Here is a 13,549-nt window from a genome sequence, read left to right on the forward strand (position 1 = left end):
AATGTTTTTGGTTTATTTTGAAGTACATAAACAGATTATCATGTTTTATAATATAACCGCACCTTGAACTGATCCACTCTTTCCAGTTGATCTAAATCTGGAATGAGTCTGGTACCGTCCTCCAGAGTTTTGAGAAACTCGAATTGAAATTCAGCCATCTCCACCAAGTTCCCAAAAAGCACATCCAGCTAGGAAAGTACACACAACCAAAGTATGAATACACAGATTCTGAAAACCACGTGCATACATATATTTACATTAATTGAGATAAGCCATTAAACATTTACTTTATAAAATGATACATTTAAAACCGATCTAAACTCACTTCATCTTGTGGGAGGAAGCTCTCCTTCTGCAGGGGGTTTAGGTAACGCTCTATTAAAAAGTTCAGGTCCTGCAGAGAGACGGTCAAATTCATATTTAGGTTTAGTTAACAATTCTGAATTATCAGATCACTTTTAAATTAGGGGACACTTTCATGCAACAGTCGCATTTTTGTACAAAAAAGCATTTACATATTCTGCAAACACTTATCCAATGTGACTTCAAATACATGTGCTTTCCCATACACATGCGTTGCAATCACCATGTTCTTTAATTCTCCTGTATAATTCTATGCTTTTTTACAATAATATAGGTTATAGGATAATATTGGAAATAGGCTAGTTGTTAAAAAGCCCTAAAGGCATATAGTGACTACAGGTTTAATCAAATATAGTGTTTGATCAAAGACACATAACACAAATACCAATGCACACTCTGCTTTGAAAACACACGGCTAAAGATACTGACCTTGACATAGGTCTTCTCCGTGTCCACCAGCTCACTGATGACCTTACGCAGTTTATCCGCGTCAGACAGCTGGCGGGGGGTGAAGAGCACAGGCATGGGTGAGATGGGACTAGGCACGCAGGATGAAGATGAGGAAGATGTGCAGGAAGAGGAAGAACAGGAAACGGGACCCTCTGGAGAATTCATATTGTGGAGGTTACGGCAGAAAGTTGTCATCTGCTCTGTACTCTGCGAAGACAAACAGGTTTTCGATAGTAGGCAAGATAGTATTTGATTTATTTTAGACAGAACATAAAATATACAACTTTGACTTTAGCACATAAATCTAGCAAAAGTGTAAAACACACTAAATAAATTAAACTGATACTTCTAAAAAGTATTCACCAGCAATAAAAAGTCTTCCAACACATGTCTTTGAAGCATTTAAGGATAAAAACGATCAGGAACTCGCACGCACGGCTAGTCTGAGCCCGATCTCCCAAAACAAGGCACATCATGTCTTATGAAAACACGTGGGTGATTAGATGTTTCTGTGAGATAAATAACTTTTAAGATGTCAGTCCTCTAAACGACTTCACATTTATTCAGTACTGAACGTTTTGTCTTAGAAAAATTTCCATTAAAGTGAGTGTCAACAAGTTTTCCATGAGCAACTCCTCCCCATAACTGAGATTATTTCTTCATCCCAACTCTTCATTTTCCCCACATGCATACAAATGCATTTTTGTTTCTTATTTTTAACACAACAACTCTAAATACATCACACAACAGCTCTTATCACCTTGTTTCTCGAAATCTGAAAAAACTTAAGGATTTAACATCCACCATCTTAAAGGGATACTTCACTCAAAAATGACAATTCTGTCATCGTTTACTCACCCTCAGGTTGTTTCAAACCTGTATAAATGTCTTTGCTCCGATGAACACAGTGAAAGACATTTGGAAAAATGTCAGCAATTTTCAGTTCTGGAACATCATTGACCACCATAGTAGGAAAAAAATTAGGGCTGTCAAACGTTCTCGATTAATCGCATCCAAAATAAAAGTTTGTGTTTACATAATATTTGTCTGTGTACAGTACATAATAATTTTGTATTTAAAAGCACATTCAAATACATGCATATAGAAAAAAAAAAATAAACAATCATTTATAAATAATTTTAATTATTGCTAAATATAAATAAATACATAATTTTATGAATAAATACATATTTCCTAAATATTTATACATGTATGTGCATGTGTTTATAAATACAAAATTAATATCCACAGTACACAGAAATATATTATATAAACACAAACTTTTATTCCGGATGCGATTAATCGTTTGACAGCCCTAAAAAAATATTGTATTTTTTTGTTCTTTTGAACACAAAATGAGATATTTTGAAGAATTTAGGAAAACAAACAGTTCTGGGCACCTTTGACTGCCATTTAAGTTTTCCTATGGTAGTTGATGTCCCGGAACTGAAAATTACTAACATTCTTCCAAATATCTTTCTCCGTGTTCATCAGAACAAAGTAATTTCTACAGGTATTAAATTACATGAGGGTGAGTAAATGATGACCGAATTTTCATTTTTGGGTGAACTATCCCTTTAAATCAGCCCAAAGCAACATATCAATCCAGAATTCTTGTCTCGACACATCACAGCTCGTGTTGGAGAATCACTTCAGTCTTTATAAAGTTTAAAGCCAGCACTACTGTAATATCCGGGTGATGTTTAAGAAGAGCTGGAACAGATTCACACAGACAGGGACGACAGAGGACAGATGGGGCTTCCAGTTCCTCTATGATAAACACACAGTGACGGACCGACAAAGTGCCCGCACATCCCAGCATGCCTTAATTATCCTGGACAGCCTGAAGAGACGTGGAGCCAATGAAGAGAGATGAACAGATAATGCAACAAGGTGTTCCGTCTTCTCTACTCATAAGGAATATTTAGGGTTAAATGCATTTATTCAATATCTGTGGATGTGCAATAAGTCTGACTGAAAATAAGTTACGACTCGACAATTTAGGTAATTCCTATAGCATCATAAAGATTTAGCTGTACTTAACACGGCATATTCTTTTAAAAGGTTAAACTAATAGCATGTGTATACCGCATCATCTGTATGCAAGATACAAAGCTGCAAATCCGACACAATATACTTCATGTTATAAAACCGAGCTCACGAGAGGTTATATAACACCGATTGAAGTTCCACAGGCACACACTTATACAGAAAAACACACAGGCTCACCAACTGCAGCATATCATAGATGGATTCTGTGGAGCGTTTGGAGCTCCTGTGTCTCCACAGCACAGACATTCTGCCCTCGCACAGGTCACCGATGTCACGGCAGGGCTATCCGCAACAAAAACACAGGAAGTACCCCCACCTTAAACTTATCTTCACGCAGAAGAAAACACAAAAGGGTGTCGCTACCAAACCGTGAGAGCGACAACTCCAGCCAGCATAGTGCGTCAACTTTATACAATCCTATAGCTTCCCTATCCACATAGCCGCCTCCCTCCTTTCCTAGAATTTCTCCCTACGACTGTGCTTGTCTGAGCTGGTTTTTAGCCGGATGGATGGAATGGGGATCTGACAGCTGTGGTGGTACAGTAAACACAGAGAGAGATTGAGAGAGAGAGAGATAAAGAGAAAGAGGCAGAATAATAATAATAATCTTGTCTGCAACAGGATGAGGAGGACACATGGGGAGGGGAAAAGCGTGAACTGCCACAGTCATCATTACCCATTCCCTCTTCTAGCACAGCTGAGTAACACAGCACAGCTCTCTCTGGTCTAAACATCAACATACCAGGAACAAAGAAGACAGGTGTGTACAAATTCTGACTTGTAACACGCCGTGTTTGCCTTTGTTTGACTGATGTTTAAATGAGCAACCTAGGGCAGTTGTGTTTTTTTTGTTGAGCTGTTGTGCAGCGGTTGATACGCAGGCATGTTGATCTCAGGTGCTATGATGCAATAAGCACAGAGTTTGGCTTGCAACATGTCCTATCCTTCAGATTCTTCCCTTTTTTTGACATTTTTTGTCTTTTGCTACTGAACATGCCTCACAAAAAAGACAAAGGATGCGGTCCTCAATAGCTTACAATACCCTAATGTAAATACACTACACTGTACATTTAAAGGTTTAAAGGAACAGTTCACCCAAAAATGGAAATTCTGTCATCATTTACTCGCTCTCAAATTGTTCCAAATTTGTATACATTTTGTTGCACTGCTGAATACAAAGAAAGATATTTGGAAGAATGTTTGTAACATTCGTTCTGGGGCTATGGTATTGACAATGGTAGTCAACGGTTTCACACATTCTTCAAAATATCTTCTTTTGTGTTCAACAGAACAAAGCAAGGTATACATATTTGAAACAACTTTAGAGTGAGTAAATGATGACAGAATTTACACTGCAAAAAATGACTTTCTTACAAAGTCTTTTTTTCTTATTTTCCGGTAAAAATGTCTAAACATTCTTGATTCAAGAAGCATTTTCTTGATGAGCAAACTGACCTAAGAAAATAAGTCTTGTTTTTAGTAAAAAAATATGAAATTTCAGTGAATTTGTGCTTAAAACAAGCAAAAAAAATCTGCGAATGGGGTAAGAAAAATAATCTTGAATTGAGTGACTAAGAAAAAGGTAAACCTTAACTCAAGATTATTTTTCTTACCCCATTGGCAGATTTTTCACAAATTCACTGAAATTTCATATTTTTTTACTAAAAACAAGACTTATTTTCTTAGGTCATTTTGCTCATCAAGAAAATGCTTCTTGATTCAAGAATGTTTAGACATTTTTACCGGAAAATAAGAAAAAAAAGACTTAGTAAGAAAGTCATTTTTTGCAGTGTACATTTTTGGGTGCACTGTCCCTTTAAGCAGCTTTAGAAAAAATAAACTGCAAAGCAGAAAGCACAAATTAAAGATCTAAAAGGCAAGACAACAGAAAGAAATGGAAAAAACAGCCACATGACATACCTTCATCCCTTCATTCACCCAACACTCACGGTCACAAGTCCCAACCTGCTCGTACTATTAGAGAAATCGCTCAGCTTAGACACGAGTTATGCAAACCACCATCTACTATACACACGAAGGCAGCTTTTATTGGCACTTAGACTCATCTTATCAATGCACAGTCTCATAGGAGACAGGAAGTGATGTTTCCTTCCACCGACAGCAAGAAACGTCTCCTTATCACACTTCAAAACGACAATCAAGTGAAACGGTTCGAGAACTTTTCCATTGCAAGCTAGGCTAACACGATCAAAACTTTAGGGTGCGTGTCAAAGAACGCCTAGTTATTACATTCAACTTAAGTCTTTAGAAAACAAACGAATGTAGGGATGCTTGCCTTTTTATATTTGAACTCAAGATTAAAAATGCCTTCGTTTATCCAATGTCACCCACCTCACCTTACACACGAGCCTTCACGACTGACAAAATCTATAAGTTTCTCTACAGATTTCGCAGGACGCAGGTTGAAACACGCATAAGAACATTGCGTGCATCTTCGAAACCAACTGCGAATAAAAGAATCCCCTCCCTTACCCTTCCACACGCACACCACACTAAGCCTGATGAGAAAAGTCAATATTTAGACAGTTAACAGCCAAATCCATGAGCATTTATATTTCTCTAAAGAGTGACGACCTGAGGGCAGAGCTGCACAGCCGACCGAACCTACAGTACATTGTAAATAAGTCTGTAAAGAAGTTTTCGGGTTTCGAATTCCCCATGAGGCCGTGAAGCTGAAAAATAATGAAGCTCAACTGTCCTTTGTCTTCTAGGTTGTCTGTGTCCTCCGGCGACTCTCTCCATAATTTATCAGCGTTAAGCGATTTAAATCGATGTGCATAATCAAGCAATTAGAATGCGGAGCTAATTAAAGGAGATGTCCCCATCTCTCTCGCCCGCCTCAAAGCGTGCAAAGAAAAACAGAAGTGACGTGAGATAATAATGATAACCGGCCGTGTGATTAAACTAGGAAGAGAAAAGGCAAGAATATGAATCCCGTCAATTATTGCCAAGCTGAATCAGCTTCTCTCCGCCTGTCATCCTGTCACACATACTGTAGAAACGTCTCTGCGGTACAAGACAAAGCTTTCTGAGGTGCTTTTAAGTTTATGCTTTTGGCAGAAGCTTTTATCCAAAATGACTCGCAGTGCATTACAGCATGTGTGTGTTCCTTGAGAATCGAACCCATAACATTTTCATTGCCAAAACGATGCTCAACCAATTGAGCTATGGGAGGAAGTTTCTTAAATGTGAAGAAATGAAAAAACGTGCTACCACGACTTACTGACGTCATTTTTTACAGTGAAGAAACTAAACAAACTCGATTCCACTCGATGACCGATTCCAGACAAATAAATACTGTATGTAGTCGCAGGTTTCTTTCCTGAATCCGGCATATTTCTCTCAACAATTAAATTGCTTTCCTGCAATTAGGAGCCATCAGGGAGGTTTCAGGCTCAATTACGTGCCGCATTAATGACTGATGGACTGATCCCTGACTAGACAGAAGGGAGATTTAGGGTTTGTGGTCCAACAAGAAGCAGCAGGGCAGAATTACAGTCTATCGACTTGAGCTGGCACCTCAGAAAGAGCAGCCGCAATGCGATCAAGAATACAACAAGGGTCCAAAATGAACACTTGCAAAATGGCCAATGGGATTAAAAACGGGCTTTGGTGTGAATTAGGGAGTTTATCAGCAGTAGGGTGTTTTAAGCATTTGGCAGACGCTTCTATCCAAGGTGACTTACAGCGCATTCAATGTTGACTGTACATTTGAACTATATGTAATTTCTGGGAATTGAATCCACAACCTTTACAGGCAATGTCATTACAGTATTACATTACATTTCATTGTGATCTCACAGGAATTTATACGTTTTTTTACGAGGTTGATAATTTAGATGAATTTGTACAATGTAATTTGTATAAAAACGTACTATTATTCGATAAAAGCAATGCTAAGGCCCCTCCCCTAACTCCGCCCCTTAACCTAACGTTACTTGCGTAAAAGCAAATCATACTAAAACATACGAATACGATCATCCAAACACACACGAATTAGCCACTTCGTTAAATAGTAACAAAATACTTAGAGATTATGTGTTAAATATTTTATAAATACTATTAATATTTAACAAAATATATTAGAAATATTAAAACATATTTTAAAGATATTTAAAAAATATATTTGTGCACCAACTAAAAGAAAATTAGAAATGCTGCCATAGCAATAACAAGAAATACGCTCTTAAATTGAGACACTATGGCCCGGTTTCATAGACACAGTTTAGCTTAAGCCAGGACTAATTCTGCCTTAGTTGAATTTAGATATTTATGTCGCTTTTATAAAAATGCCTTGGAAGAAAACATTACTGGTGTGCATCTCGAAACAAAACAATGGAAAATATATATTTAAAGACATTTCTGGGCAAGTTATATTCAGTTAAGACAGGTCACACATTCATTTTAGTCTGGAACTAGCCGTAAGCCTTGTCTGTGAAACCGGGCCTAATACTATTCAAATGAAATAAAACCCAAAACTGAAATAATAAATGTAACTTACATTTACGCATTTGGCAGACGCTTTTATCCAAAGCGACTAACATTGCATTATACTATACATATGTTTCTAAGAATGTGCAATCCCCTGGGATCGAACCCATAATCTAGGCGTTGCTAGCGACTTGCTCTAACCACTGAGCCACAGGAAAGCCAATATAACTTTTATACTTATATACAACTTGTATAGCAATATAAAAATAAATAATGACAAAAGCACATTGCAAAACTGCAAAACAATTCTGCTAAAATTAATACGACAACTAAAAATCAAAAATCAAAATAGAAATAAAACCACAGTAAAACTGAAAACTATAATAACTAATTACAAGATCATTAAAAATATTAATTCAATTTGAATTCAAATTCATTTGTAAAGCGCTTTTCACAGTTACGCTGTTGCAAAGCAGCTTTAGAAGAATAAAAAATAATCTGAAATACAGCATCATGTCCAGCGCAAAATATTTATAATTTCTACATTTTCTTAATTCACTTGCTTTTGGTAGATGTAACGAAAAGTTCATTTGAACCTGTGCATGTGACCATCCTGATACCAGTCACGGCACAAAGCTCACGTCTTTACTATCACAGCGAGTAACGGGACACTCGGGTGGGACAAAAGGGAAGTGAGAAAGACAAACACACACACACACACACACACGGTGATGGGATATGCCATTGCTGTGGGTGAATTATTAGAACTAAATGTGTCTCCAACAGATGGTGTTGGAGAACAGGGTAGAGGGACTGTGGACGGCTGGCAGCCTCGGTGTGACAGACAAAGAGAGAGAGAACAAGAGGGCAAAGGAGGACAAGACATCAAGTCAATGACCATAGAAAGAACACAGACTATTGCAAGAAACACAAAACCAGAGCAGAAAATTATGACATGCACTGTTGTGGCAGACATGAATCAATTCCGAGAGTGACTCTGGGAAAACCATTGCCGATGTGATCAAATATGACAGAATCATCAGGTAAAATCTACATTTCTAGATTTGAGCGCACGAGTCGGTTATGGGATCTGTGTTCTGCAGATGAACTCAGTAACCAGTGAACACTAGTTTTGAGCGCTATTTAAAATAATGAAGGTGACAAGCGTGACAGCTGTCTGGATGTTCCGGATAATCCTGCCAGGACAGCGAAAGATGGAAAAATCGGACTATGTTAGGAAATGCGTATTAATACATTACTTCTACTGTTACTTGAGTATGAACTATAGGTCACTCCATACATGCAGTATATTCCATGCAGTATGCAAATTATCTGCAAAAAATGCCAAAATGATAGGTATGCTTGTATTGTATGCAATGTGTGTACCCACAATGCAATGCCCTCAAGTGTGCCATATAGTTGCATACTACAGTTTCAAATGCTTATTGTGGGATTTCTACTGTTTCATGTATAGTAAAAAATGTATTTTAATTATGAACAGGATCATATTTTAGACGTCAGCAAGAAATATAAAGGGGTCGTGTGTTGACAGATTGTGTGCATCCTTGTATGAGGGGTCACACATCCAACTCCGATATCCTTGACCTCAATCAAACACACTAATATCATCTCAACATCTCTTTCTCTGTGTGTGTGCGTGCCGCAAGATCCGCAAGGCAACACCAACCTGTCTCCCCATCTGCTGCGGTCTCCAAACTCTCCTCTTAAAAATCAAAGGTCACTTAGATCCCATGACGAGAAGCTCTTAACCAGCCATCGCGTTCCTCTCGACCCCTGACCCTCACCATATCCTTCACATCATAAAGTAAAGAGCCTATATTTACACGGTACAAAACAATGCCAATTGCCAACAACAGCGTCGAAGGCGATGGAATGTAATCACGCGTCTCAAAATGACACACTGACCCTGATTAGAAAGTGAGGTGACATGCCCTGTGATTCAAACCCCAGACAGATGGCTGGCAATTAAAGCAAAGCTTGTTTTGATGAGTCTTTATGGCAGGTGGTCTCTCACCTTGTGTGCTGAATCTATTTCGTCCTCCAGGCTGTCAGCGGGGCTCTCGGATGCTAAATGTACCCGGTCTTCTCCAGAGTCAGTCGGGCTGTGCAGCACCAAGCCAACACCTTCATCCAGGATGTCCTCTAGAGGGAGCAAAGGAGGCGGATAGAGACTGGGTGAGCAACAGGACCGTAAGAAAGATTATCAGCTACAAGAACATGAGGATGTGCTCCCTTCAAGCGGAGTCGGAAATATCGTATTTACGTTCTGAGCACATGAAAGCTCAAGTGAAGTTGTGTTTAACAGCGGGGAAACTCAAATGGTACAAAAATGGTCATGAAGGTGTTCATTTCCAACATGCTGTATTTTAATCTTTTTATGGGCAATGTATGGAACAGCATATCGTCATTGTCCTTCTGAAACCTTGTATCTCCATATTTCGTGATTTTTATTTTATGTTTGTATCTGGGTTTTGCAAATATCTAACTAATAAAAAGTATTAAAAAGCGCTTGAAAACTTTGACAACACAGTATTCAATCATTTAAAAAGCACAGTGTCGTTTCCCATTTCCTAAACAAAAAGGCAAAGATTCCCATGTCTTTTGTAATGGGATACCTGTCTGCGCACATAATACGTGTATAAAACTGATGCGACGTACATTAAGTATTCATAAATCCCACAGGAATTTTTTTTTCTTCACAGCTCTGTTTGCTCATAGCCGGTTTATGCTACTTCTGTGTCATATGTATCTAACTTTAACGTGTTATATGTGGGGATAAAAAAATACCCAACTCGAAGAAATGAGTTTCCCAGGTGCACATAAAGGCAGCATAAAACTTTTGTTGCAGGTTAAGTTGTAGGTTTTAGCAAATGCATGCTTTGACGTCATCTGTATGCGTGTGTACTTTTAAACGTTGAATAAACACGGAAAATACATAGAGAAAATATGATGACTCATGTCGCACAAAATTTATATTTGTCCAATGAGAAGCTCTGTAGAAAGAGAACGTCCCTCAAGCAACTAGCATAAATAATATCACATTTGAATTATTAACATTAGGGATGCACCGATATGTACATTTTGGAAGAAGTAAAACAATTAACATTGGAAGCCGATAACCGATTTACACGATCTAAATATTGATATAAAATTCCTTAAGACTGAAACAAAAGGCAAACAAGTAATTTTATTGGAAAACATTGACTGCAGAAAACAAGGTAACCATTAGTTCTTTTTCCCCTGAAAATCATGTTCCAAGTCTACTTTGCATTAGTTAAAGATTCTTTAACCTTCAAACTTGTCTGGTATTTTTTATTTCATAAACAAATTATAGATGCTCTTCCAGAGCAACCCAGAAAAATGTTCTTAATAGCCATATGTCTAACAGGTCTCAAGACAGAAAGCGTTCAGACAGCAGTCTGATTCAAGCAATATGCTTTAGTTACTATTTAATCATTCATAAATACTGCATCTACATACTGCACCTACATCAACAATGTTTTGCTAATATCAGTAAGTGAATGATCACGACAGAAAGATAGTACTGAACAGCATGCAGCTGAAGAAGTTTAACCAGAGGAAATGATTTATCGGCTATAATATATCGGCCTAAATTGTATTACCGACTGATACCGATAACATTAAAAATGACCATTTATCATCCGATACCGATCGTGTATCCCCAAGTCATATATTTTTTTCAAAATTGGAACTTCTATCTGTCTTCAATAAGAATTAAGTAAAAAACGCTTCCTCTATAAGGAATACACATTTTTGGTTAGACTACACCATTAGCGCTGTTTACTGTCAACTTTCCTTTGTCCGACACACAATGAAAATATGGAAATGAATGGAGAAGAAAAACCCCAGCAGTGCCGAGTTTACCTTGGCTCTGTGAGAAGATGTCAGTGCGGAGATCCTGTGCCCCGTCTGATCGACGGGGGGGATGCTGGCACAGCTGGTGTGGCTCAGCAGTGGGCAGCGTGCTGACAGTGAGGGTAAGAGAGGGCAAAGAGAACGCTGCCTGCATGTCTGCCAGTTCCAATGCGCTCGCTGGCTTACTGTTTAGCTTCAGAATCTCATCACCTGCTCGCAGACCTGAACACATAAAGTCAAATAATAGTTAAAGGTGTAGAATGAAGATCATTTACTTCAAACACACAGCCAGTGAATACCCTTTTTTCTGGGAGGCTTTTCAAATTTTATGCGGTACATTTTTTTAATGTAAGACGTTAGTTTTACAAGCATGTTTGGGAAATGATTCATCTTTACTACTTAAATGTTTTAAATCAGACTTGTATGTGTGTATTGTACATAGCAAGACAGAAACGAAGAAAGGTCATTGTTTACTCCACCTTATTGTTTGCCCCGCCTTCCCGAATCACCTCCTTCCCTGTTCCTTAATTATCAATTAACAACATCAGCTGCTCAATTAGCTTCCAATAACTCAGTGAACGCTTGTTGAGCAGGACTGTCACTTTAATGGATTATTGGCCCCTCAGGAGAACTGAATTTGTCCATTCACTGCTTCTTAGCCTTTATAAATGCTGAATGTAAACTTGCATGCGTAAACTCGCTGCCTGAAGTGTGACCCAGTTTTGCATGCACCAAAATGTCAGCTGTAATAAAAGCTTTTTATTGGATGGTTCGGCTCTGCTCCTGGCAATAGAGTGATGATGAATGTTGAGTGATGTCATCAACATGGGCCTCAAGTGCTTTGTGTCCAAACTGTCCTGAATTTCAGTATTTCCTCCAGCCAGCACGCTACTGACCCTCTTTGTCCGTCTGTATCGGTTTTATGCATATTTAATCCATTTAGACAGCACATCATCTTAATAACCCAATGTTGTTTAGACTTTTAATTTGTATTCAGGGCATTTTATTCAACATGGATGGGACAAAACTTTACAAACTGAACATGCATTTGGGTTTGTATCATTTGGTCTGTTCATCCAGAGAAGAAAAATGTTCTTCCTGTCCCACAGTAAAATATATTTAACTAGATTTCCACCTTTTTATTAAAAGAAAATGTTTATATTATATTTGATCTTACTTTATAATTATTTTGTTTAGTTTTTCTGTTTAATTTATTTCTTTATTTTAGTTTAGTTTTTATATTCTTTTATTTTACTTTATTTTTTGTATTTAATTTTACTTTATTTTTTGTATTTAATTTTGTATTTAATTTGATTTCATTCTATATTATGCAGAACATTTTACTATGCATATTTGTTTAGCTTTTTTATTTATATTTTTAAAAAATTGTCTTATTTTATTTAATATTTTTTATTTTAAACATTTTTTATTATGCAGTATATTTTATTATGCATATTTTAAATATGCAGGATGAGTTATGTAGCCTACACAAGTTTAATAGCCTACTTAGGGGTCTAGAACAAATCCTTAACCCTTACACCGTGTCTACACCGGACGCGATCGGCGTGACACGACAAAAGACGTTAGAAACGCATTATAACCCATTATAATTTAAAATTTTGTCAACACTGGATGCGGCGCCTGTCGCGTCCGGTGTAGAAACGGTGTTATATATAATAAGCAATGGTATCATTCATGCTTGTCCTAGCAGACACTATTAATTAAAATACTTCATACCTGTACTTTATAGTGCAGTATACTTTGTCAAAACTCTGATCTGTTCCTAATAGATGTACTCATTTGGAACAGATATCACTGTTGGTGTGCAACGGCATTAAATTGCTTGATAATCCTGTGCTCATATGAGTGCGTTTTCATTTCCCTCCAGTCCAGTAGAGATTTGGGTCAGTCATCGCTGTTCTCTGTATAACTACTAAACATTCCCCTGTTAATTTCACAGCAGATTTACGCACTACAAGGTGAGCCATTTACAGTGTAGTTTGATGCACAAGATTTATATTTGAGCTCGGAACAGCTCCTAAACAGACGTAACGCTAGAATGTCCAGGTAGTTGCTTAGTTTTAAGGAAGGGTGTATGTTAGATCTGAGGAAGAGGATGGTATAACCTCATACTGATCAACTGTAACAAAGAACAGATATCTGCTGAGTTCAGTCACACACCTTTGGCGAATGCCAGACCCCCGGCTTTCACATCAGTGATATGAAGCTGCTGCCTACCGTCCTCCTCCACAACATCCACAGAGAAACCTGCAGAACAGAGAAAGATTGATGTATATTATGCAATAGATAGGTAATACTTTTTAAATGAGGTAAA

At 37.6% G+C, this 13,549-nt stretch overlaps 1 protein-coding gene and 1 long non-coding RNA gene across 3 annotated transcripts in view; one reads left to right on the forward strand and one right to left on the reverse strand.

The window, feature by feature from the left end:
- tiam1a (TIAM Rac1 associated GEF 1a) overlaps nucleotides 1-13,549 on the reverse strand; it is a 50,295-nt gene that overhangs the window by 6,882 nt on the left and 29,864 nt on the right. Inside the window, 6 exon segments of the mRNA XM_057320512.1 lie at nucleotides 63-188; nucleotides 326-394; nucleotides 793-1,020; nucleotides 9,353-9,480; nucleotides 11,224-11,436; nucleotides 13,396-13,482. Of these exon segments, the coding sequence (XP_057176495.1) occupies nucleotides 63-188; nucleotides 326-394; nucleotides 793-1,020; nucleotides 9,353-9,480; nucleotides 11,224-11,436; nucleotides 13,396-13,482 (851 nt within the window).
- Nucleotides 1,968-9,491, forward strand: LOC130545773 (uncharacterized). Of its 2 annotated transcripts, XR_008961701.1 has the most exons (4): nucleotides 1,968-2,706; nucleotides 3,487-3,625; nucleotides 8,104-8,360; nucleotides 9,383-9,473. It is a non-coding gene; the product is annotated as an uncharacterized LOC130545773 (long non-coding RNA). The 2 variants fall into 2 exon arrangements; XR_008961702.1 differs by lacking the exon at nucleotides 8,104-8,360 and having other exon boundaries at nucleotides 9,383-9,491.

The sequence above is a fragment of the Triplophysa rosa genome, linkage group LG22 (genome assembly GCF_024868665.1).
Source record: "Triplophysa rosa linkage group LG22, Trosa_1v2, whole genome shotgun sequence".
Taxonomy (NCBI): Eukaryota; Metazoa; Chordata; class Actinopteri; order Cypriniformes; family Nemacheilidae; genus Triplophysa; species Triplophysa rosa.